Source organism: Notechis scutatus, chromosome 4 (assembly GCF_049901735.1).
Source record: "Notechis scutatus isolate UNSWTSFEM ecotype Mainland chromosome 4, rNotScu1.2, whole genome shotgun sequence".
In the NCBI taxonomy this organism is placed as follows: domain Eukaryota; kingdom Metazoa; phylum Chordata; class Lepidosauria; order Squamata; family Elapidae; genus Notechis; species Notechis scutatus.
In genome coordinates this window covers 15,164,551-15,191,363 of record NC_142012.1, presented here as the reverse complement: position 1 = coordinate 15,191,363, position 26,813 = coordinate 15,164,551, and the positions used below count along the sequence as shown (strand labels likewise).

Genomic DNA, 26,813 nt, shown 5'->3' with positions numbered 1-26,813 from the left:
GTGCACAAGCACAGCTCGACTTGCGTGTACAGTGGGCTGATGCATGCACCTGTGGCGCACATAGAATGCCCCACCACTTGCACAGGCGCGTCCTCCTCTCCCCCTCACTGGGTCACCAAGCCATCAAAGTTGCCATACAGAACTCCAAGGTTACACAAGACTAAATAAATTCTTGAGTCGATTACAGGTAGCCCTCGACTTGCAACTGTAACGGAGCCTCCCCATCCCAGTCTTTAAGTCACTGCAGTTGTAAGTCAGGACATCCACCTGACCTGATTTTATGATCCTCTCTGCAACAGATGTTAAGCAAACCCAATGGTCATAAAGCAGCTACCTTGGTCACGAAGCAAATGCCATGACCATTAACCAAAGCAATGGTTGCTATGGGACATTTTTGCCGACAACTGGAGGAAAATGCCAGGATTTGGCAAAATCATCCTAACGTATGACCATGAGGCACTGCAAACAGCCATAAATAGCTGAGTGTCCGACATGTGTTCACATGACTTCAGGGGGGAGTGGGGGAAGGAGAGAAGAGACTGGCCACTGGAACTTCAGAACCAAGTCATAAATACCCTGGGGAGGTCCATTGTCATTTCGAACGGACGCTAAGCAAGGATTGCCTGTATCCAGAAGAATGCAGTAGCCATACTTACAGTATCCGAGAACCAGAGCAGATTTGAGTCTGAATAGCAGGTGAACATTCCATAGATGGGATTCAAGAGCTCTTTCAGTAGCAGGAGAAAGAATTCCTTTGTGACGCCACCAGCATCTACAGCTTCCTCACCGTCAAAGATCACCTACCAGAACATACTGAATTGATTTCAACAAGGGCAATTTTATTTAACTATTAAACAAATGTATACGGCCACCCACCTTACAAACGGTGCCTTAAGATGGTTTTTATGGGCAAAAGAGAATAACCGATTGTCATTGTTGTAAGATTTTGCAGCAGAAATTCAAATCCAGAAAGCACACAAAGATGACTGATTCAGCAGGATTCATTAACTTCTTTATATACATAATAACAAGAGTAAAATGTGCAATACCAATAGTAGATTCTTCCAACGTAACACAAATAAAACACAAGCAGCAGCTTCAGAGTTCAGAGCAGAGACTAGAGCCACTAATTTCATTTTCCAATTCAGCTCCCATTGGCTGCTCTGTTGCCATGCCTATTCATCGGCTGAATTTGTTACCAAGCTCAATTCCAGTTCATGAATATACTCTGACAATTGTCTAGGGAGATTCTCGATCATGTAGGTCATGGTTGTCCAAAGGTGCTTTTTGAAGACACAACTGAACTTTGTTTTTCCATGAAAACATTTCAATTCTCAGCCAAGAAGCTTCCGTTCTGAACTGAAGGAGCTACTTGGATGAGAAGGAAAAATGTCTTTAAGGAAAAACAGAAAAAGTCCAGCTGCCTCTTTAAAAAGCACCTTTGGGACAATAGATTCATTGTATTTTACATTGAAAGAAAAATGGGGTGCCAAGGCACAGCAGGGGATCTCACCTGAGAAAGTCGTCATATTTTATTTACTTTTTTTAAAAAAATTGAATGTTACCTCACAAACAGGGTTACAGCGTTCGTCATTCCATGTGGAGACAATTATTTTGTACAGGTGAAGAATTCCCTCACATGGAATTTGACCAGTAATCAGAAATAAAACTTAATGAAGCAGCCCAGATGCGAATTGGATGCTGCTGTGAGGATTAGATCCCATTGACAGGAGCTTACCTTCAAAGGCTTTTTCAAGTCAACATCTGAATGGATGCTCAGTTCTCTGAGAGCATCGCCAACCAAGTTGCTCCTGCGAACGTGAAGGACCAGGAATGGGCTTCGAGCCAGAAGGGGTTCCAGGGTGAGAAACATAAAGACATTCTGTAGATTTGCTCCACTAATGGCCACCTAGAAACATTTGAGAAATGGATTTTCAAGGGGGAGTTCCTCAACAATTCCCCACCTCTTGTCCTCCTGACATCCAAGGAGAAGAGTTATGTTTCTTTAAGTAGAAAGAAATTGCTAGATGGGTGGCGCAGTACTTAGAATACAGTATTGCAGGCTAACTCTGCCCACTGCCAGCAGTTCGATCTCAACCATGTCGAGGTTGACTCAGCCTTCCATCCTTCCAAGGTCGGTCAAATGAAGACACAGATTGATGGGGAGAATATGCTGACACTGTAAACCACTCAGAGAATGCTCTAAAGCACTCTGGGTGGTATATAACTCTAACTGCTATTGCCATTATCAAAAGCTGAGGTTATTACTGGGTTTGCATGCATCCTGGGCTTTAAATATTAACCTTCTAAAATAGGAAGCAGACTCCCAAATTTGGCAACTTCCATTTGGATGGACTTCTCAACCGTGAACATGCTAGTTGTGAAGTTCTGGAAAACTGGAAATCCTGCCCATGGACGGAAAGGAACACAGACTCAATACTGAATTCCTCCATTCTTTTCAGAGCTAAGCAGCAGGAATAATTACATCTGTTTTGCTAGAGAGCAAAACTTTTTCTAATCATCAACACTTTGAGCTCTAATTATTATTATTATTCTCCCACAATTTTATTACCCAAGTTGTTCATTTGCAAATGGGAAGAAAGAAGGGGAAAGGAATATTTCTTTATCTTTAAAAAATTCTACTAATGATTATGGGATCCTTTCATACTAGATATCCAACATGCAAAAACCTACAAAATACATTCAATAAGGTTAAAAAAGGATTGTTCTCAAATAAAATCCAGCCTTCTTGAATTATAACAATTGTACAGCTCTTAATGGATAACAACACACTGTGAATGTTGAGACACAGAGCCTGGCCCATCTGCTGGTATGTTGGCTACTACCAGAAACATGTATCAATAATAGTTAGCTAGCAACAAAGCCAAGAAGGTGGCTTCATTCTGGCCTGTCAAAAGTTTGATGTAGATATGGGAGGAGGAGGAGGAGGAGGAGGAGGAGGAGGAGGAGGAGGAGGAGGAGGAGGAGGAGGAGGAGGAGGAGGAGGAGGAGGAGGAGGAGGAGGAGGAGGAGGAGGAGGAGGAGGAGAAGAAGAAGAAGAAGAAGAAGAAGAAGAAGAAGAAGAAGAAGAAGAAGAAGAAGAAGAAGAAGAAGAAGAAGAAGAAGAAGAAGAAGAAGAAGAAGAAGAAGAAGAAGAAGAAGAAGAAGAAGAAGAAGAAGAAGAAGAAGAAGAAGAAGAAGAAGAAGAAGAAGTGGTGTACACTTCCCTATGGAAATCTCCAGTTGGATGGGATGCACTGTGTTGACCTAAAAACCTAACCCACCTGTTTCCTAGGATGGGAGACCACCAGAAACTAAATTAGTTTGTAGGCTACAGTAACAAATTGGAAAAAACAACAAGGTACTGGGATGCCACTTCTATATTGTTGACACGAAAATCTGCATGTCCACAAAGTCATTAAAAGAAGTTCAACTTTAAAAAACTGAGATTACTAGTCTTTAAGCCATCTTGTAAAAAACAGTTAACTTGACTAAATTCTCTTCAAATGGGACTACATAATTTTCTTTTTTCCAAGCAGTCTTTTCTTTGGAGGAAAACAAGGTAGCTTAGTCGTTGCACTAGCGCCATCTCCTGGAAAGTGCAAACAGTAACTCAGGAAGAATTCCTACCCAGCAAAAGGCAGAATTCAGCTACGGATACCGCAAAATTATTGTTCTGCCTTCCAAGGTCACTGCTGGCATCAGAGTATTTTATACACACACAAAGTGTAATAATTTCCAAAAAGGATGGCATAAGATTCCACATTGCCTCCTGGCTATTTGTTAGAAATGCAGACATACATTGTTAAAGAACAGAACATCCCATTTTTTTTCACATCCAAGATGAGAAGGACTGTAGGTGACTCAGATTGTGCACAACCGGTTTAAATGAAGGTCCATCTATTTCAAGGGTCTTCAAACTTGGCAGCTTTAAGACTTGTGGACTTCAACTCCCAGAATTCCTGAGCTACCCATGACTGGAGGAGGAATTATGGGAGTTGAAGTCCACAAGTCTTAAAACTGTCAAGTTTGAAAACCCCTGATCTATTTCAAAAGCAAACCAACCCATTTAATTTAGCCTGAATTGAAGGAAGGACTAATGCTTCCAGCCTATTGCCCCGAACACATTCATGATGTTGGCTAAGGCTGATCCAGGTGGCCAAACATCACGTCTGGAAGAGCAAATGTTTCCAAAAGGAAATGATAGGCAGACTGAAAGAAGGCACTGTACCTGCATCTGGAGTTTAGCATCTGTCTGCAACATCTTCGTTTTGGCTTGTGCATCAAAGATAAAAGGATAAGAGCACAGAGTAACAGAATCCTGGAAAGAAGGAACAGTTCAAATGAAAGGTGGCCGTTTCAAATTCCGGTAAGAACTGCTTTGGCAAGAGGAGCTGGAATATTTACCTGCATGATAGACTGTCTTACTTTCTGTGCAAGGGAAAAGGGAGAGAAGAAAAAAGAAATATAAACAGCATGAGTTTCCAACAAGCCTGGCTGTAGCCATTCAATTTATCTCATTCTAACAATCACACATACTCGTGGAAATAAGATTTAGCACTATCAAAAAGTGTTTAAATTGGGGTTTCCAACTTTAAAACTTATGGACTTCAATCCCCAGAATTCCCCAGCCAGCATGGCTGCCTGAAGAATTCTAGGAGTTGAAGTCCATAGGTTTTAAAGTTGCAAAGTTGAACACCGCTGGTTTAGATATTCTCAGCCTTTTAGAAGAACTGGTTAAAAAAATGCCAAACCTCACATCTCCTTGGGACTGGAGGCTAAAACATATAAAAGACAGTTGCTGGAAGTGAGTATATCTAGTTTAATGAAAAGGACTGGGACCCCAGCAACATGCTGGAGTCTTCCTTGCTGTATCATTATGGGATGAAGATAACCATCTTTTCACTGTGCTGTCTCTAATTTTCTGGCTGAATATAGAAACAGGTTAGTTAAACTCTACAAAGGCTTCCATACAAAGTTTGTTTATTGGATTATATTAGGCATCCTCAAAGTATAACTCGCAGTTATGTTGAGATTCATCTAATGCCCAATCTTTGCATAGTCGTCTTCATAGTGTGAAAAGATGGTTATCTTCATCCCATAACGATACAGCGAGGGAGGCTGCAGCACGATGCTGAGTCCAGGCAAAAATGAACAAAGGCTTCCCCCAACCCAACTAGAGGTCAATTCAGTGACCAATCAGGATTTCAGTTATGACCACATGACATGAACTACATCTCCCATGAGGCATCAACTACATTTCCCATGAAGCATTCCCTTAAGGGGACAGCTCCCAATTCCCAACTAACTATATACTGTCTAACCAGCACACTAGAGATGACATGATAGCAGTGTTTCAATACCTCAGAGGTTGCCACAAAGAAGAAGGGGGGGGGGGTCAACCTATTCTCCAAAGCATCTGAGGGCAGGACAAGAAGCAATGGATGGAAACTAATCAAGGAGAGAAGCTACCTGGAATTAAGGAGAAATTTCTTAACATAACAATTCAGTGGAATGACTTGCCTCCAGAAATTGTGGGTGCTCCAACAACGGAAGTTTTTAAGAAGAGACTGGACAGTCACTTGTCTGAAATATTATAGGGTCTCCTGCTTGAGCAGGGGGTTGGACTAGAAGACCTCCAAGGTCTCTTCTAACTCTGTTGTTTTGTTACATTCTGTTCCTTTAATTTATTAACTACTACTTTGCTTCTTCAACCTATTGCACATTCCCCTTAACTATTTGACATAGTCCAGGTAGTCAAATCTGGAAACAAAATTATATGCACACAAGTAACTTGCATAAAAACTTTTTTCAGAATTCACAGTTGGGTGATGTTTAATTTTGATTCAGGGTGCACAGAACATTCTAATTTAACTAGTTCCTGGAGCACTATTCAGCTTGGCAATTAAAATGAAGCTTCTTACCACTCTTGCTTCATGCAAAAACCACATCAGGTAGTCTTCTTGAATATCTATCAGATTAGAAATCTCTGGGATATAAAATTTGTCATATTCTATGTGGTTAGCTTTTTGATTTACCTGATATGGAAAAACAAACAAACAAAAAATCAGAATCACGCAATAAATTTCTTCACAGAATTATTGCAAATTCCCAAAAGGAGGCTAATTGTAAGAAAGGAAGACTCCACCAGATTTGGTTTCCCATTAAGTTAATATCCTCTACAGTAGCGGTCTCCAACCTTGGCAACTTTAAGCCTGGCGGACTTCAACTCCCAGAATTCCCTAGCTCTGGGGAATTCTGGGAGTTGAAGTCTGCCAGGCTTAAAGTTACCAAGGTTGGAGGCCCCTGCTTTACAAGAAGTCCTCAGCTTATGACCTCAATTGGGACCAGAACATCCATTGCTAAACAGGGTGGTGTCAAATGAGGCGTGTCCAATTTTACGACCTTTTTTTGCCATGGTTGTTAAGCAAATTACCACAGTTGTTAAATGAATCTAATAGAAATACATGACAGTTGCCAACACCTGGATTTTGATCCCATGACTATGGGATCATGGGGATGCTGCCATTGTCGGAAGCAGTCATAAGTTACTTTTTTCACTGCCACTGTAGCTTTGGATGATGGCTAAACGAATGGTTGTAAGTTGAGAACTATCTATAGTTTGCATATCAATTTGCACAACACTTTTTTTTCAGAATCAACACAAAAATGAATTCCTGTTTTCAACCATTTCTCTGTTCATTGCACATATTTTTCTCTAATAAAATAGCGCATTTATTCATTATCTGCCCTCAATAAATTTTATTTTTATTTTACTTTATTTTTTGTTTACCAAAGGATCTTGTACAATTTGGAAATATGTAAACCCTGACATTCCTTCTTTCATTTTTCAAATAGGTTCAGGACAGGCAAAGAACAACAGCAATCAAAACACCACTAAGAGTCCCAAAATCAATTTAAAGACAAAATTATTCTAAAGAAAATCTATCCATGTTTTGGTTGAGAGTTAACATGGACTTGATGGCACTTAATCAACCAAGCAACCAATCGATTTTTCACTCCAGTTTAATTTAAAAGGGGCATTTACTAATGATGGAATTAAAAAGCAGTAGACACACACACACACACACATATACACAAAATGCAAACGTCCAATGTACAAATGCTTGGTGGAAAAACAACCAGGGGCATCACCATCATTAAAGAGCAATGTACACAGACTCACAGAACTATTTTCTTACTTTGTGTAATTTCTCCAGAAGTTTTAATGCAGCTGTGATGTAATTGCTGTACAAGACTGGGACCTGGAGTGTCTTTTTCCCATTCAAGAGATAAAGCACGGCATCTTTATAGAGATCCACTAGTCTCAAGAAATACTCTGGGCATACCTGAGACCACCAGTTTTCTAAATAAAATTACACAAAGCGAAACGGGTTATTGATATCAGTATTATAATAGTGGAAATTGAATGGAAAGCCAACATGATGGCTGGCTGGGGGATTCTGGGAATTGAAGTCCACCTATCTTCAAGCTGCCAAGGTTGGGAAACACTTTCACAGATCCTGCAGATAAAAAAATGAGGGGAGCAGCCAGATCCTAGACCAATCTTTCCAAGCTTGGCAACTTCATGTGTGGACTTCAACTCCCAGAATTCCCAGCCAGCCACGAATTGAAGCCCACATATCTTCAAGCTGCCAGGGTTGAGAAACACTGATCTAGGTCAGGGGTGGGATCCGACCGGTATAACTACTGGTTCGGTGATTTACGATTTGCTAGGAAATAGTCCTATATCATTAAAAAGCATCCTTCCCCCAGGTATTAATCAGGCGACAGCAATGCACACATATTGCAAAGGGGGTGTTAACATATCTTAAAAGGGACAGTGGAATTTGGCACCATTTCCTTCACTATTTTGGAAATCATTCATTTGGTGCCTCCTGTTTAGCTTCTTGATTCAACATTCAACTGTTTTATATTTGTTTTACAAAGGAAAGATGAGGGAATGGTAACTTAGAAGAGATCCGAAGGGCACTGGATGAGACAATTTGTATGCATTATTATTGTGAGGTTAAAGCATCAGTTAAGGTTGTAAATGAGGATAAAAATGCAAGGGAATGGAGCAATTTGGAAGTGCCAACCAAAAACCAACTTCTAGCTGAAGAAGATGAGTACTGTGGATTGTCCACCACTGGATCTTTCAATTTCGTCTTATTTACTCATCTCTGACCACTTAACACAGACCTTTTTGTCCCCCCTCCCCTTGGAAAAATGTGTTGGTTGCTGCACATGCAAGTAAGTTTGAGGTGATGGTCAGGACAGGTGAAATGGAAGGTGATGTCATAAAAGCATCACTAATGATGTCCACAACCAAGGAAGACCACAATATTACTATGTGATTTCTACAGGGAAGTTCTCTCCCCGTTGTGGTTAGCTTGCAGCAGGTGCGAATGGCTGAGGAGAGCGAGGACTCAGATGAGGGGCCAGGACCATTAGGGAGTGGACTGCTGCCTTCAGAGATTGTGGGGGCTGGCAGCAGCGATGAGGAGGTTCCTGAGGAGCCTGTGCCAAGTGTGCGTGTATGCAGGATTACTCGTAGGAAAGAGCAGCTACAACAGTACGGGAGACTCGGGAGTAAGGCTGCAAGGTAATAGCCCCTCCTTCAAGAAGATAAAAGCCAGCTGTGAAACAAATGTACTTTGCAGAAGGCAAAGACGTTTTGAAACTCCAGCCTCGTGGACATTCCAGTATCCTGAGTCTGTATTTGAAGATTCTTGTATTGCAAATTATTTCTTGTCTGTTATCTTTCGGCAAGTCTTGCACAGTTTGGCAAGGCTTGTGCTTATCACAGCTAATTATTTTGCAAAAGCATTACAAGGTTTCTGTTCTTTTTGGATTGTGTTTGATTTGTTGGACAAGAGTGTGGGTCAGAACACCCCCAGAAAGTGCTGTAGTCATAGAAAACTTAAAGCTCTCACTCTCAACCCAAGTTAACCAAGGAATTTAAGAGAAAGCAGTCAGAAGACTTAACTGGGCTGAAGAATAAGTGGTGGTATTTCCTGGCATTTCACAGAGCTGATATAAAACCTGTTTTGTGACTTATTTTGTCCTCAACTCAGCGTAAGAGCCCACTCCCAGAATAGAGGAGCACATTCTTCTACCTAAAACTTTACTGGGATTTTTCTCCAGGCACATTATCGCCATTGCCAAAGGAAGCGTTAAGGTAACGTAATATTTTGAATCTTGAAAGAGAGGGCATTCCGGAAGAATCAGATAGATCCTCATGGCTTCAACATCTGGTGGGGAGCTAGGCAGCTGGGGGATCAAGCTTTCAAAGCTTTTTAAGATCTGGGGGAAAAAAGGAGAAAGAAAATTAGGCATGGATTATACCTCTTATTACTAGCTCTTCTATTATGCTTGTATAGTTTCTAGGACTTAATACAGGTTAATTCTGGTAGCAGGAATTCAACCCAAGAAACTGAAACAGGTAAGTTATTTACTTGGCCCTTTGAATTCTGTGAAGACATGAGGCATCTCAATTGTTCTACAATGGCATCCTTCAGTCTCAAGAGACTATGGTATTGTGCTCTGAAAGGAGGTCCTAAAACAGCATCTAGTGCGGCTAAAAAGGCCAATTTGAGAGTGGCAATCCCTTCCACACTGAGGACAGATACAGTCTGTCCCCTGCCCAGGCCCCAGATTTCAGTGGTTCTGGGACTGCCACTTTGTCTCAGCCTGCCAAATGAGTGTCTCTTCGAATTGGAGAAGGCCATGCTGCATATTTAGCCTCCAAGCTGAACGATCAGAGGTCAAGGTGTCCCAGCTGGCATGACAAAGTTCCAGAATTAACCCCAACAGTCTAATTTGCACTAATGAATTGATTCTTTGAAGTTTCCATTCAAGCTTTCCCCAGACATTCCCACACTCTACCACCAGGCAGCAGATCGAGGAAAAGAGTTTAATAATAATAATAATAATAATAAACTGTATTGTCATTTTACATATATCCAACGAAATTGATTTTGCTTCTGCTGGTGCTATCCATAACAAAAATACAACACAACATGAATAATATAGAAAGTGGTCGTGAGTTTGAGTTTTCTCCTTAAATAGTCCCAGAAGGAACTAGACACTTGACTTAACATTATTATTACAAGAAGTTTCAGTACCTGGTCACGCAATGTAGAAGGCTGAGATGTCATTAGCTTATTAAACATCACTCTGGTGCAATTCAAGTCAATCCCTGGAATTTTGGGACTCGTTTTAAAATGTTCATCTATTCTAGAAAAGAATATAAGCACATCTATATCATGTTTTCTTTGTAGGAGAGAATTCAAGCATGCAATGTACTGAATGTAAAAACAGCAAGCCATTATTTTAGCTTAGAATCTATAAGTATATACAACTCAAACTTCTCATACAGATACCATTTACCGGAATGAAACCTTATCCAAAGTAGTAAAAAGTCTCTGATCAGGAACGAAATATTAAGGCATTTTCATTTTTCTCAGGATTATTCTATATCCTAAATTCCACTTAGAATCTAGTCAGTACAACAGTTTCAAATGTACTGTATAAAGTTCAACTCAAAGTATTTTGAATTCAGAGCATCTTTTCCATACATGGAACAGTCAATGGATTCAAAGCAGCTTGAATTTAAAATAGTTCTTTTAAAAAAAAAAACTAAAAATACCCTTCCTTAATGAGGAGCTATAACTTTATATTTTCTCAAATTTAGGTTTTATTCCCTCCTTTAGATTTGCCCAATTTTGAAGGCAGAAACACTATCATACCAACAAAAAGCAAAATGTAGCTCTTGGCCCAGAGCAAACTGTGCCCACAAGAGGAATAAATGGATCAGTAATTGACCCAATTAAGAAGTTCTGATAGGTCTCTTTATGACGGAGTGGAACAAATCGTAATATCACCTTCATATCAGATATGAGGAGAATCTACAACATTACAAATAATGTAACAACTGTATATACCTGATGAGCTGTATTAGATGATGTCTCCACAAATTTATGTCTACAACATTCTGTAGTGAAAGAGCATTTTCATAAGTTGTCAGTATCAAATACCAACCTCATGTTTCTTACTGGTGAGCTTGCAAGTAAACCACTGAGTCAGTTATTAGGAGCTGCAACAACAGCCGATGTTCTCTTGAAGCGGAGGCTCCATTTAATCATATATTTTTACCAATTCCCTGCTAAAGCATGCAGATACAAAGAGCTAAACATAGCTTCTGAGACATAAGTACTATTGCCATAACAACACAAGACAATAGAAAATAAGCAGTTCCTGGAAGTCTATGTCAACCAGTCTGGACACATAGACCTCTGGCAACATGGCAATTCAGCCAAAATTGTACTCATTGCCCCATCCTCTCTACCCATACATTAGATCAGGGGTGTCCAACCTTGGCAACTTTAAGACTTGTGGACTTCAACTCCCAGAATTCCTCAGCCAGCAAAGCTGGCTGAGGAATTCTGGGAGTTGAAGTCCACAAGTCTTAAAGTTGCCAAGGTTGGATACCCCTGCATTAGATGGTAGTTATCTCAGAAATCTTTTGCTTTTCACCATAAGATATGAAGAATGGCAACTCGGTGAGATCCAACCTTTTTTTTTTTTCCTTTTGAAAAAATCCTGCCTCTTCCTTGTACCAGGAAGCTATAGAACCAGAATATTCTAACTCTGGATATACTGAAGAATATTTTTGAACAATGGACTCAGAGGTTATTTTTAATACTGTCCACAGAGACATAGGCCTCTGTGGAAAGATTGTGCCTAAAATGTATTACGACAGAGGGATTATCTTCTCCTTAATTAAGACTGAGTTGAACATGGATTTACAAATGAAAGCCTACAAGAATGACATGGAAAAAGATGTTATACTAGGTATAAAAAAAGAAACTGGCTTAATAATTAAAGGGGATGTGCAAACAATAAATCGGGAGAGTGACCTGGATAATTTTCCTATATTGGATTTACAAAAGAAGCCCATTTTGAAGAATCTCAAGAGAAGGGACAATGGGAAAAAAAATGAAAAGAAATCAAGTTCCACAACATTATTTGAATAGATTATTCAAATTTGAAAAATTAAGATCGTTAGAAGAAAAAAGGAACATAGCTTTATTTAATCAGGGTTAATATTGCTACGTGATCTCTGTAACACTTATCATATTTTTGGAGTATAAGAGACATTTTTTTCTCTCCGCAAAAGTGGGTAGAAATGTCTGTGTGTCTTATACAGCAGTGGCCCCCAACCTTTTTGTGCCACGGCCCAGTACCGGCATCACAAAATGATCCGCGGCCCGGTACCGGCATCAGCACGCATGACAAGGCAAGGCGAGCCAGCGACCGGCCAGCCAGCCGTCCCCGCTTCTCCCCGCCACCTTCAACTCCTCCTTTGTACTTTTGTCGATGGGCTTCGCTTCGGGACGGCTTGGACGGTCGCTCGGCTCGCCTTGCCTTGGGTGCTGAAAGAATCCTCGTGCCTTAGTTTCGTTCGAAGCCCCCTTCGATGAAACTAAGGCGCGAGGATTCCTTCAGGACAAACGCCGCTTTCCAACCGGAAAAGCTCACCCGGAAGCACTTTCTCGTCAAACAAGATGGCGGCGCGCAGCAAACCGGCGGCCCGGTAGGAAATGTTCCACGGACCGGTACCGGTCTGTGGCCCGGTGGTTGGGGACCCCTGTTATACAGAGAATGTTGCCGAAGCCCCGCCCACCCGCTGGCCCCAATCCTTCAGCCTCTGCCTCCCAGCACTTTCCCTCCTTGCAGCAAACACCAAACAGCCTGGTCAGCTTCAGCACAGCCTGATTAGCACAAGCAGCTAATTGCCGATTGGATCGGCCTCCCGACGATCAGCTGTTTCAGGCTGCAGGGATTGCCATCGCCTATTGCCACCTCCACGCGCCCCATTTTCGGCCTCTGCATCCTGTTTTTGGCCTCCACGCATCCCATTTTCATCCTTTGTGCACCCCATTTTCCACCTGTTCCGATCCCTGGTGCCTGAAAATGGGCGTGCGGAGGCCAAAATGGGGTGCGTCGAGGCAGCCATAGGTGATGGCAATCCCTCCAGCCTAAAACAGATGATCGTGATCCAACCAACAATCAGCTGCTTGTGCTAATCCAGCTGTGCTGAAAGTGAAACAGGCTGTTTGCGGCAAGGAGGCAAATTTCTGAGAGGCAGAGGCACATTTTTTTCTCTTGTTTTCCTCCCAAAAGCTAGGTCCGTCTTATACTTTGGAGCGTCTTATACTCCGAAAAATACAGTAATCAGTTTCTCCTGACACCAGGACTGAAATGACAATGTTTTTGTAGATTTCTTTACAAATTAAAAAAATGAAATATGGGAATAGGCAATTATTTGCTATATTTTAAGAAAAGATTATAAATTACTAAAAATATATATATTTGTGATGAAGGTGAGAAGTCACTTCAATATTTTTTTGCTTTACTATATTCATGTTTTTCTTTCTTTTCTCCTTTTCTTTCTTTTTCTTTTCTGAACTTTCTACTCTTTCATTTTCATTTTTCTATATTTTTTAGTTTATACTTACCTTTACTGTTGTAATTACAAGTAGCCCTTGACTTAAGACCCCAATTGAGTCCAAAATTTCTATTGCTAATTGAGACAGTTAAGTGAGTTTTGCCCCATTTTGAGACCTTTCTTGCCACCGTTGTTAAGTGAATCACTGATGTTGACAAGTTAGTAACCCGGTTGTTAAGTGAATCTGGCTTCCCCATTGACTCCACTCGTCCAAAGGTTGCAAATGGGGATCATGTGACCCCTGGACACTGCAACCATCATAAATATGAACCACTTGCCAAGCCTCTTAATTTTGATCACATGATGAGAGGGATGTTGCAAAAGTCACTAACGGAACTGTTGTCAAAGTCCTCGACTTACAACAGTTCATTTAGTGACTTTTGCAGCATCCCCCTGTGATCAAAATTCAGACGCTTGGCAATTGACTCATATTTATGACGGTTTCAGTGCCCTGGGGTCATGTAATAATCTTTTGTGACCATCTGACAAGTGAAGACAAGGGAAGCCAGATTCACTTAACAACCGGGTTACTAACTTATCAACGTCCTAATAGCTGAGGCAAGAAAAGTTGTAAAATCAGGCAAAACTCACTTAACAAATGTCTCGCTTAACAGCAGACATTTTGTACTCCATTGTGGTCGAGGACTACCCGTATAATCTTTATTTTAAAAAAGTACTATAAAAGAGGACGCTATAAAACCAGTATCTCTCTTCCCTGAATGAAATCTGGTCAATTAGCAGTGATCCAAGTTTAGTGACTTATATTGACTTAGCATTTCAAAAGCTGAACTGGAAAGTTAGCCAAATATCCCTTTTCCATTTTAAGCTACTTACTTCTTCTCAAGGAAGCTTCCATTCCAACAAGCTGGTGAAGATAAGATCTGTACAATCTCACTGCTTAGCACAGGGGGAAAATGCAAATAGGCAAAAGACAAGAAAACTGGTTAAAGCTTATCTACACTTAGGAATCGCATATAATTTTTCATGTTACTGCCTTGATTTGCTTATCTATGGTTATCTGACTTAGCTGAAATTGGCTCTGTTTACATCAGGGGTGTCCAACCTTGGCAACTTTAAGCCTGGAGGACTTCAACTCCCAGAATTCCCCAGCCAGCTTTGCTGGCTGGGGAATTCTGGGAGTTGAAGTCCTCCAGGCTTAAAGTTGCCAAGGTTGGACACCCCTGGTTTACATAATATGCTATAAAACGCTATTCACAAACTCTTAACAAACTGAGTTCACATGACACGGTAACCAAACCTAATCAAGTCAGATTATGGATTAACGTAGTAACTAAACCTAATTGTTATGTACCATTTTAATCTAATCTGTTCAATTGCCTTTGCTCTTAACACACTGACTTAAAATATACCACGCACAACTGATCTAGAAATGCTAAATGGGTTTGTTAGTTCATCAGAGAAGAATTTGATAAGTGATTAAAAATATGTGGGCTAAAAATCTGATGAACAAACCTCTGGCTCAAAAAAACAACAACAATTTATGCCACACCATTAAAACATGTTAAAGATTCTCTAGAACAGCTGGATACCATTCTTCTAAATTGTTGGGGGCAATATGCAAACATTAAAAACCACCCAGAGAGTTCTGTAAAGCATTGGCGGGTGTGGGGGGGCATATAAATCTGATGCTGGAGCAGTGTGCTGGCCCAGAGGTGGAGCTCTCACCTCACAATCAGGACGCTGTGAGTTCAATCCTAGGTAGAGACAGATATTTCTTTCTCTGGGCACACTGAGAATATATCTGCTGAACAAAATTCTGCATTGGTGACTGGAAGGGCATCCAGCCAGCAAACATTCTTTCTGCTAGCTCCATTCAGTTGCCCAGACTCCACCCAACAAGGGATTATGGGGTCGTTATATGAAGATGATGACGTAGCAGTTAAGTATTATACCACTAAGAGACCTGGTTTGGTATAGTGGTTAAAAATACCAGGCTAGACATGGGATTCCATGAGGTCAAAAGAGCTGCTAAACCAGATATCCATAATTTATGAAACTGATTATCATTTTGGATAATCAGTTGGAGTAGGTCTTTCAAATTGATGGCCCGCGGGCCAGATGCATCACACGCAGACCACGGCCACTCCAGCTCCGCAAAGGCAAAAAATTTCACAATATGTCACGCGACACGATCGAATTTGACGCCCGTGGATTGATACAACAAGCCAACAAAGAAGATATCACCAAGAAAGCCAGAGATCGTGTCTTTGCACACCATCACAATAATTCTTTACAAATTGAACAGAAGTGAACCTACTTCACTGAATTAGAGTTATTTCTTTCAGAAAGCTTTTGCCTCCACATGTCGATTGTGTTGTCATTAATCAAACAGGTGTGGTTACTGTGATTTATGGTCCGGAAATCATCAGCTGGTAGAGAATTCTGTAAGAAGGTGCAGATTTCAAAGAAGGTTTCACTGTGAACGGGAGGAGCACCAGAGACATCACTGCTGCTTTTGTTACGGTGAGAGTAACTTTCCAAGGTGGGTGGATGGGTGAGATTTGGCCTGGATTACTCTCTGTGGGCAGCTTTCCCCTCCTCCAAGCAAATGGGCAGTTCATAATCCTGGACAATCTACATAAAGATTACATACCATTTCCCCAAATTTCCTTTTTCGTGGATCCTTCCCATTTCATTTCATGCATCTGTCCATTCTTTACTCTGGGACTTTACTCTTCTCAATTTGGGCAACTTGTGAGACTTCAAACTTCCAGAATTCCCCAATCAGCAGTATTGAAGTCCACACATCTTAAAATTTGCCGAGGTTGAGAAATACCGCCTTATTTCTTTCATTACATTTAGGACTAAAGATTCAAGCCGGGTAATTAATTCTCTGTTCTTGTGGATCTTGGTGTTATGGCAAGAAACAAAACTTTGCCATTTTTATTATTTTTTTGCAGCTGAAAGTTGCAGAAAAAATATAATTTGGTATAGGTGGAGGAGGCTGCAACATACTCTGCTGCCTCTTTGAAGATTAGGAATTATTTAAACCTATTATAGGTAGACCCATTTAGTTTATTTATTTTGTCCAAAACTAGAGCAGCATAATTTATGGGGAGGGGGTCTCTTCATATAAAAAACAGGACAGGGGCTGCATGAGCTTCAGCCCACACCGGAAAAGGCACATGGCCTTTAGGCACAATTCAGAATTTTCCTTCCCATAACTATAAAAGATGGAGTGGAAATCCATAAAACTTTACGTTACCTCTTTTTCTGAGCAAATTACAAATGATTGGTCTCCTCCAGAGAATATATGTTTCACAATATAATACGCACAGGCATCTGTAGAAGAAGATTGACAAGAATTAATTAAAACCATCAGACATCACAAACATCCCATTTGTCTTTCTTTTGGAAAGTAACATTCATATAGCCTGAAGGGTTGGGGTCGGGAATCTATAAGCTGGGATGCTGTACAGTATTTTTCGGAGTAGAAGACCCACCCTTTCCACCCCCAAAAGTGGGTGAAAATGTCTGTACGTCTTATACAGTGAATGTTGCTGAAGCCCTGCTCACCTGCTGACCCCCACCCTTTGGCCTCGGCCTCCCAGCCATTTGCCTCCTTGCAGCAAACAGCCAGTTTCAGTTTCAGCACAGCCGGATTAGCGCCTCCCAACGATCAGCTGTTTCAGGCTGCAGGGACTGCTAATGCCTATTGTCGCCTGCCCCCTTTTCAGCCTCTGCACGCCCCATTTTTGGCCTCTGCCTGCCCCATTTTCCTGCCTATTCGGATCTCCACAGAGGTCGATAACGGGGCATGTGGAGGCTGACAATGGGGCACACGGGGGCAGCAATAAGCGATGGTGATCCCTGCAGCCTGAAACAGCTGATCGTCGGGAGGACGTTCCAACTGACAATCAACTGCTGGTGCTAATCAGGCTGTGCTGGGAGGCAGAGGCAGATTTTTTTTTTCTTGTTTTCCTCCCCAAAAGCTAGGTGCGCCTTATACTTTGGAGCATCTTATAATCCGAAAAATACAGTATATCCTGCTCTCTTCTAGCCACAAGAGGTGTGGTGGTGCGGTGGCTTAATGATGCTGGAGATGGGCTCTGCTCCGGCGGTTCAAGACCTGAATGCTACATGACAGGGTGAGCTCCCATCACTCACCCACCTTCTGCCCACTTAGCAATTTGAAAGCATGTTCTATGCGAGTAGATAAATAGGTACCGGTTTGGTGGGGAGACGAGCTAGAGCTTCAGGCAGCAGAATCCCACTGACTCTGAACCTTCCTGGTTTTGAGCCCGTTTACGAGGAGGCTCCGTGAGGAGAGGGGAGGGCCTTTGATGACGCTGCAGAGAAAGTCCCTCGTCTTTCTTGCTGGTGCAAAACTAGCTCACCCTCCTGTGGTGCACCACGGGAAGCACACAAGCATGTGCCTACTACAGCTGATAAACAGGCAGCCAAACCACTACTCTGCATTAGCATTGTACAGGTAGCCCTCGAGTTACGACCACAACTGAGCCCAACATTTTATGTTGCTCAGTGAAACATTTGTTAAGTAAGTTTTGCCCCATTTTAAAACTTTTCTTGCCACAGCTGTTGAGTGAACTATTTCCTTTGTTAAATTAGTAACACGGTTGTTATATGAATCTGGCTTCCCTGTTGACTTTGCTTGTCAGAAGGTCACAAAAGCTGATCACATGACATCAGGACACTCTAACCGTCATAAATGTGAACCAGTTGCCAAGCATCTGAATTGTTGATCATGTGACCATGGGGAGGCTGCAAAGGTCGTAAGTGTGAAAAATGGTCATAAGTCACTTTTTTTCTGTGCCGTTGTAGCTTTAAACAGTCACTAAATGAACTATTGTAAGTTGAGGACTACTGTCATGCCCCTGGAGGAGACTGACTCTGAGGGAGATGAGGAACAGCCGACAGGGAGTGGAAGTGTGGCTCCGGAGGTTGTGGAGGAGGCTGGGGAAGGGCAGAGGCCGGCTGGGCAGTCAGGGGAGGACCTAGGCCCATCCCCTCTCCATCCTAGGGCACACAGGGAAGAGAGGATAAAGGAGAGACATGGTCTACTGGGGGGGGGAGGGCCTTGATCATCTTCATGGGCTGCAGCTGTGACAACTGAATAAGAGGATGGACTTGCGTACGGGTGAACGCTGGAAACAATGCGTGGAAATATCTCTAGTTTATAGTTCCTCTCTGAGTTTGGCGTCCTTCCCAGTGTGTGTTATCTGTGGACATCCTCCAGCCCTTATCTTGCCTGGTTTGTGTTGTTTTTCCCTCCTTCTTGTAACTGTTTGTATGGGAGTTTTTTGTCTTCCGTCAAGAATATTCAGAGCTTGGAAGCAAAGTGAAGGAATAAAAGGGGCTTCACCTGTTTTCTGTGACTGTGTTTGTTTTGTATCCCACCCTGGGTCATCACAACTACCTGTAGTCTCCTGGCTACTGTAACTACGTCACATGCTAAATAAACAAACACAATTCTAGTCTCTTACCTGCTCTACCAGAGATCTGCTCATCATAAGCTGCCCAGTGGCCTTTGACTGGGGAAGGACATTTAAAACTGCAGATGTGCCCAGTTCCCAGCTGGCCTTTAGTTCCACAGCCAAATGCATAGATCATTCCTGAAGAAGGCACGAAGGCTAGAGTGTGCTGTCTGAAAAGATCAAAATAACCAAACCGTTTGTAAAGCAGTCTTCTTCAACAAGCAATTATATTCAGTGCAAAACTGAACATGAAAGAGGACAACTCTTTTTTGTTTCTCCCTGACCATTCGTCTATTTCAGGGGTGTCAAACTTGTCGTGTCACACTGCAAATCCGGTGACATTTTGTGATGTTTTTTCCCCTTCACAGAGCTGGAGTGGGCGTGGCCTGCGCATGATGCATCCGGCCCGTGGGCCGCCAGTTTGACATCCCTGATCTATTTGGTAGTGCAGAGGTTAACTGCAGTATTGCAGGCAAACTCTGCCCACAGTCTAGAGTTCGATCCTGATGAGGCTTGAGTCTTCCCACTTTCCATGAGGTCCCAAATTGTTGGGGTCAATATGCAAACATTATAAACCACCCAGAGAGTGCTGTAGTGTAAAGCATTGCGGGGGGGCATGTAAGTCTGAATGCTGGAGTGGTGCGGTGGCCTACAGGTGGAGCTCTCGCCTCACAATCAGGAGGCTGTGAGTTCGATCCTAGGTAGAGGCAGATATTTCTCTCTCTGGGCACCCTGAGAATATATCTGCTGAACAAAAATCCGCATTGGCGACAGGAAGGGCATCCAGCCATTAAAACACTCTGCTAGCTCCATTCATTTTGCCCAGACTCCACCCCACAAGGGATCATGGGGTCATTAAATGAAAATAATGATGATGATGATATAAGACTGAATGCTATTGCCACTGCTAGTTACACTTGTAAGATAGAAAAAAGCAGATACCCACTCCCATCCTTGCTTCAGTCCATCCTTCTGCTACCGACTCAGGAGCAAGAGAATAGATGGGGGCAGGAGCAGTCAGAGGTGGTATTTCAAAATAATCAAAATTTCCACTACTGGTTCTTCAGAACTGGTTAGAACCTGCTGAATACCACCTCTGGTATAATCCCAAGCAACTACTGCCCAGCTCAGCTACAATGATCCAGATTCTGGAAGGCCATTATAATTCATAACCAAATTCATTCCATCCAAAACTCCATTATAGCTGCCTCCAAATTGTACTGCCTGCTTCATGGTGTGGCCTGAACAGAGGTAAGAGGTAGGCCTCTGCTTGTTCATTATTGTATCAGTGTTTCAACTTGGATTAAACATGTTGGTTAAAAAGAAAATCAGTCATGCTGATAAAACCTTAAAATAAAATGATGGTCAAAGCGGAAGTCATATTCCATTAGAGCAATATCATTCCAATTTGTCCATTTTCTGTTCAGCTATTTAAATGGTATGAAAACAATGTATTTCTTCAACATACGGTACTTAAAATGATTGTTTATCATTATTTATTTATTGGTAATTTAAAATTAAAAAAACATTTATTATTGGCAAAAATCCTATTACAAATGGGTCTGACTTTTTGGGTTGCAAAAATGAGGTTTATAATCTCTGCCCAATAGCAGATTAATGCAAACATCTAAATCTGCAGTTTCTCCAGATGTCGCTAAGTGTCCCAATTTCCCACTTTCCTAAGTGTTCACTTTCCTCTAAATTTTATTTTATTTACAAATTCCATTTGCATAAGCAAGGCTGACAATCTCTGGCCTGGTGAAAGATTTCCCCAAAAGGTCACTCACCTACCACAAGCGATCTGAGACACTTCACTGCCCATCAGCTCCAAAACTCTTCTAGGGTTGACTTCATCGTTCAATGAATCATGACCAAGTTGCCCACATGATCCTGCACCAAACGTAAACACTCCTCCACTCTGTCACAAAGACCACAGGAACATTTTCACTTAGAATATAAAGCATCCTCTGACACCAAACAAGTTGCTTTTTCAAAGCCCATAATCTAACAGTTCCAACAGAAACCTCAACAACTTTGTATACAAATTTTTGGGAGTAATTTTTAATTGGTTATTGTTTGTTTGTTTATTTATTTATTTAGTCAAATGCTTACAATATAATAAAAATAAGAATAAACATAAGTTTAACTATAAGAAATAGGTACGAATAAATTGGGACAATAGGACAGGGACGGTAGGCACAATTGTACGCTTATGCACGCCCCTTACAGACCTCTTAGGAATGGGGTGAGGTCAACAGAGGTTAGTTTGAGGGTAAAGGAGTGGGGGGTTTGAGCAGGTGACAACAGAATCAGGTAGTGAGTTCCAGACATTGACCGCTCTGTTGCCGAAATCGTACTTCCTGCAATCAAGAATTGGCTATTGTATGCAAAAGGAAGAAATGAAGGAAAAACCATATACATTTCTTAAGTACTAAAGAAAGAACTAAACTTACATTTCTTGTATGCTAAAACCCCACCTCTCTGACATACTAAATAATGGACTAGCACTAAAATATATGCATGCAATTTTATACAAATTGTTTGCACTTATGTCAGTATACTTGAAGTCAGAGAAAAGGAAAAACTATAAATCGATAAAACAGTACAAATGTCTAAACAGTCTCCAAATAGGATTAGTTAGTTTATTTTATTGTCATTGCATCTCATACAATGAAATTAAATGCCATCTTCAGTGTACATCATACACTGAAGACTATATAAGAAAATTATAAAAATAAAAACACACATTCGCATTCTATACAATTGAACTGAAAACCCGATATTGCATTAATATTGCACTATACAGTAGAATTCAATATAGTTATTGCCCTGGGATAGCTGTTTTTCAGCCTATTTGTCCTTGTTTTTATTGTCCTGTACCGTCTGCCAGATGGTAATAGTTCAAAAAAAGGATGCCCAAAATGAGATGGAGCTTGTCATGCCCCTGTTGGAATCTGATTCTGAGGGAGAGGTGGAACAGCTGACAGGGAGTAGGAGTGTGGCTCCCGTGCCTGTGGAGGAAACTGGGAAAGGGCACAGTCCGGCTGGGCATTCAGAGGAAGACCCAGGCCTACCCCCTCTTCATCCTAGGGCACGCAGGGAGGAACAGATAAGGGAGCAACATGGGTTATGGAGGGTGGAAAAAGGCCTGATTCCCTTCATTAGCTGCAGCTGGGAAAACAGGATAAAGAGAGTGTTTGCGTACAGCTCCTTGCTGGAAGCAAAAGGTGAATTATTTTGGTTTGTCAAGTTTTATCTGAGTTCTGGCGTCCTCCCAACTGTGTGTTTTGTTATCTTTTGAAGTCTTCAATTCCTTATCCTGCCCTGTCTCATTAATTGCTGCAGCGTGGTTTGTATTGGTTTTTATTTATACTTTATATGTACTTTGAGTTCAGATGGAATTTCTTCCCTTTAAAAACTGTTCTTGGGAGAGTTTTTTCTCCATCCGAGGATAACTGGACATTGTGGGCCAAGTTGGAGGTATTAAAGGGACTTTACCTAGTTTTGTGCCTTTGTTGCTTTTGTGCCACATCCCAGGTCATCCCAGATCTTTAAAAATGTTTTGAACTTTCTTAAGGCAGCAATAGCCTTATCAAATAACAATACCACTATTATTGAATGGAGAAAGAATGTCCTTCCAGGCCTCAAGTACCAGCCAATTTATGATCAATTATAGCCCTGCCTTAGACACGTAGCCAGCATTTAAAAGATGTTCCCCTACCTTTGTCAGAACAGCAGTATGGTCATTTCCACAGCTGATATAGACAACTTTTTGAGTCCTTAAAAGTTTCACATGGCAAGGAGATTCCCGATCTGCATTAAAGAGTATAAAAAGCTATCCAAACTACTTACAAAAACGAAGCAGGCTTCTTCAGAAGTAACCAAGTAAAATACATTATCATCGCTATACTCTTCTCAAAAATAAACAATAAAAAGCAGCCAAAAGATGTGCATAGGATGTAGCGGTTCAAATGGACCATTCTGCTATGGAAGAAACAAATCAGATACTTTGAGAGACCTAGTTACCTAATTGTAGTTTCTTTTTTTCACCTTCCATTTGGGCACAAGAGAAAAGGCGAATCTCCATCAAAACCAAAGCTGCTATAGGAGTGTAAAATACTGATATGGAACTGTAGAATTCTAACCAGTCTCCTCAATGTAGCCTCCTAAGCCACATTTGGAATGAACCCTGGCTTACAGGTCTGCCACAGGAAGATTAGCAGTTTACTCCCACCTTACAAAATACTAGATTTCTGTTTGTTTCTTGCCACATCTAGGATATACAAAGTGCCAGCACTGCTGCTAGCAAAACCCCGCCCTAAATTTGGGGATAAAAGGCAGGAGGTGGAGATGAATAAATGTGACAGCTATTCATCTCCCTGCCCCATAGACTTGTTAGCCTGCGGTGAGAGAGAAAATTTTTGCCGGGGCTGCTGGCGCTCTTAATAAAGGAATCATTGATTTAACTTCAGAGGGTTTGTCGTGTTTGGAGAGTTGGGTCAGAACACTATGTGTGCTTGAACAGGACAATGCTTTATCACTCTACCTTATTTTCTGGAGGGGGGAAGAAGTTTCTTTGGTCACTGGTTAACAGAATGTGCCCCAAAGTTCATTTGGTTTCATTTCATTTCATTTTCAAAGATTTATATAGCTTCTTGTGTATGCACCATAACCCTGGACAGCTTACAAGCAATAATAAAGTCAGCAAAAAGACAAAACCATAGCAAAAACTCCCAACGTTCCCCAAAACATCCACCCACCCACATTTTTTTTAAAAAAAAAACAAGCATGCAGCCTTACTCTGACCCCTGGGAAAAGCCAACTCGGGGAAAAGCCAACTCTTCAAAGCTTTCCAGAAGGCAAAGAGGATCCAGGACTGCCAGATCTCAGAAGAAAGATTATTCCAAAGAGAAAGGAACCGCTGTAGATCCCATGTCCCATTAAATGGCAACATTTAAGGCATGGAGTTCACCCTATTTGACCGCTTGTTCTTCAAATGTGCAGACCAGTTGCTAGAATTCTTAAGGATGGCCATGGTGCTTGAAAGGTTTGAGGGGCTAATGTGTAGGGAATCAGATTGGGGAAATTTACTAAGTCTGCCTCCACTAAATTCTGGTTAAAAGGTCTTCTGGAATCTGATGGCTGTAGTATTTAACAGGCTTTTTTTTTTCTCTGTGTAAGGAGGACTTATTGCCAAGCCTCTCTTTTGCAGCTACCCATAATTGTATGAACAAGGAAGCCCACAAGCCAGGCACCCAATTGAAAGACTTAAAATCCTCCATAATGGATCTTCCCCAGGAGAAAAGCAGAAGTAATGGCTTATACCCTGCAAGCATTTGAACTGAGTTTGTGTCAAGATCAAAGTGCACTTATGTTGTTGCAACCATTATCGCTTCTCAACTTGCCAAATGACTAAGGGGAAGGGAAAAGTGAGAAGGAATGCAGGCTTCCAGACTTCAAGGAGGAGAGCTGTGAGAGCCAAGGACACATCTGCAGGTGTCAGCCAAAGACAGAGACTCTTTCTCATAACAATACAATGACACTCAATTGGACAGTGTGACCTGCACTAAAAGGAGTAAGGGATAATTCTATATTGTAACTATGTGGTTTTGTGTGGGAATTAGGTAGAGCTGGTATTGCCTTCAATAATACTGAAATGATGCACTCAATAAAGTTTTGTGTTGAGACATTGGCAGGTTTCGAGTGTGCTTGCTTTAGTTGGGTTCATCAGTCGAGATGTTGACAGTTCGCTTTTTACAAAGGATTTGGGCAAGTACAGTGGCAATGTTTTAAGGCCATTCCACTAAAGCTGGGGTGGAAAACTCAAGGTCCGTGGGCCAGATGCGGCCCGGAATGTGTTCAGATCCAGCCCGCAGGGCCATCCTCGAAAATGTAAGGGGCCGGCCTGCATCACTTCGCTCTGGTCTACCTGCGTCGCTTCGGCCCAGTCTGTCCAATGAAAGCAGGAAACACTGGCCCAGCGTGGCTTCAGCCCAATCTACCCAATGCAAAGAGGAAACATGGCAGCAGTTTGGGGAGTGGTGTCAAGATGGCCACGCCCACCCAGTCAGCCACGCCCCCCTGCTCCCTCCCCGAGGTCAACCACAACCCTGATGCAGCACTCAATAAAATTGAGTTTGACACCCCTGCACTGAAGTAAAATACAAGCCCAACCGCCATAATTGTGTGGGGCCTCCTATCAAGTCCACCAGGCTGATTACATACACGGAGATGGCGTTGTGGACTTTTAAGTATCTGAACAAGACAGAAAAGAGAAGGAAGGAGTTTCATCCCCTTAAAATCTCCCTCTCTGGCTTTCCATTTCTATAGCCGTTCAGAGACACGTCTGGGCTGAGAGAAGAAGCATAAAGAAATCTCTGAGGAACAAAAAAACCGGAAGAATTGAGTTGGAAACCTCTGCAACGTCTGGATGAAAGACATCTTTTAAGGATGTTTGTCGCAAGTACCTTTCTCGTCACTCAAACCCAGCTGTCCGGAAGTGTTTTTCCCCCAGCCAAACACAGCTCCTGAGAGGGACAAAGCAAAGCTGTGCGCTCCACCTGCAGCCACCTGAGACAGAGGGACCCCATCAAGCGATCTGACACGCTGTGGAGTGTCCTGCGAGGGGAATTCTTTGCCGAGCCCAAGCTGTCCGTAGTTGTTCTGTCCCCATGCGAAGAACTGTCCATCTGGGGGATTTGGGGGGGAGAAATAAAACCCAGAGCTCAGAAAACAAACAATCCTGCTTCACCTCCCAGCATACACAGGGGTGGGATTCAGCCAGTTCGGGTGAACCAGATGTTAAATTTACATCTGGTTCGCCGAATCGGTAGTTAAACCAACTCTCATTAACAGCGACACGCATTTCATTGGCACAATATTGGAAGAAACCAGATGTACCACCAATACATGTTGCTATTCAAAAAACATATGAGTGTGCCCAATTGGAGAGGCTCACACTCAAAATCAATGGGAAGGAGGATACAGATTACTACAGGATATGGGATAAATGGTATAATTGAGTAGATTACAAGGGGAAAACACGCGGATGAACTCAAGAAACAAATTATATTCAGCTGTCTATATGAAATGTATAATAACAACAAAGGTTTTAAATCCTCTTTTCTTTTACATTATTACCATTATATATTTACTATATCTTTTTATTCATTATTTAAATAATATGAATGTATTATTAATTAAATAATAGTTATAAACCAACAAGAAGATTAGTAGAGTATTGTGAGTTACTTAGTGATTAAGATGTGATAGTAAATGAATATGCGATAAATATTAGTTAGTACTGACTATTAGGATTTATCAATTTCGATACCAATGTAAAGAGGAATGTGTTATTTACATACTATTGTTTTTGTATTTTTAAAAATTTGTAAGTTTTTAATTCTTGTAAATAAAGTTTACTTAAAAAAAATGTTTCGCTGAACAACAAAAATGTTGGGCTCAATTGTGGTCATAAGTCACGGACTACCTGTATTGCAATCAGATGGGAGAAAAAGCTAACATATTATTGATTTAAAACATTTACACAGCTACCCATCTCATATACATACATGCATACATACGTATATCAGGATAATTAAAAGAGAGCCAGTTTGGTCTAGTGCAGGCCTGTCAAACTGGCGGCCCCTGGGCCAAATAAAGCCTGCAAAGGCCACACCCACCCCAGCTCCGGAAAGGCAAAAAACATCCTGATACGTCATGATACATCAGGATACGGCCCACAAGTGTTTGACACCCCTCGTCTAGTGAAATGTGTCCGGCCTTGAAACTTTAAGAATTGTGGACTTCAACTCCCAGAATTCCCCAGTCATTATAGCTCCATT

At 41.6% G+C, this 26,813-nt stretch overlaps 1 protein-coding gene across 5 annotated transcripts in view; it reads right to left on the bottom strand.

The window, feature by feature from the left end:
- HERC3 (HECT and RLD domain containing E3 ubiquitin protein ligase 3) overlaps nt 1-26,813 on the bottom strand; it is a 52,182-nt gene that overhangs the window by 11,253 nt on the left and 14,116 nt on the right. For 3 of the 5 annotated variants that reach the window (XM_087962850.1, XM_087962854.1, XM_087962851.1), the window contains 15 exons: nt 25,437-25,658; nt 22,691-22,782; nt 20,757-20,887; nt 18,979-19,139; nt 16,740-16,816; nt 15,792-15,916; nt 14,348-14,410; nt 10,128-10,239; nt 9,120-9,306; nt 7,203-7,366; nt 5,925-6,038; nt 4,408-4,431; nt 4,232-4,321; nt 1,739-1,909; nt 657-800 (listed from right to left, as the gene is read on the bottom strand). In XM_087962850.1, coding sequence (XP_087818976.1) covers nt 657-800; nt 1,739-1,909; nt 4,232-4,321; nt 4,408-4,431; nt 5,925-6,038; nt 7,203-7,366; nt 9,120-9,306; nt 10,128-10,239; nt 14,348-14,410; nt 15,792-15,916; nt 16,740-16,816; nt 18,979-19,139; nt 20,757-20,887; nt 22,691-22,782; nt 25,437-25,658 — 1,877 coding nt within the window. The remainder of the gene's footprint in view (nt 1-656; nt 801-1,738; nt 1,910-4,231; nt 4,322-4,407; nt 4,432-5,924; nt 6,039-7,202; nt 7,367-9,119; nt 9,307-10,127; nt 10,240-14,347; nt 14,411-15,791; nt 15,917-16,739; nt 16,817-18,978; nt 19,140-20,756; nt 20,888-22,690; nt 22,783-25,436; nt 25,659-26,813) is intronic. The other 2 variants (XM_087962853.1, XM_087962852.1) reach the window with 1 other exon arrangement.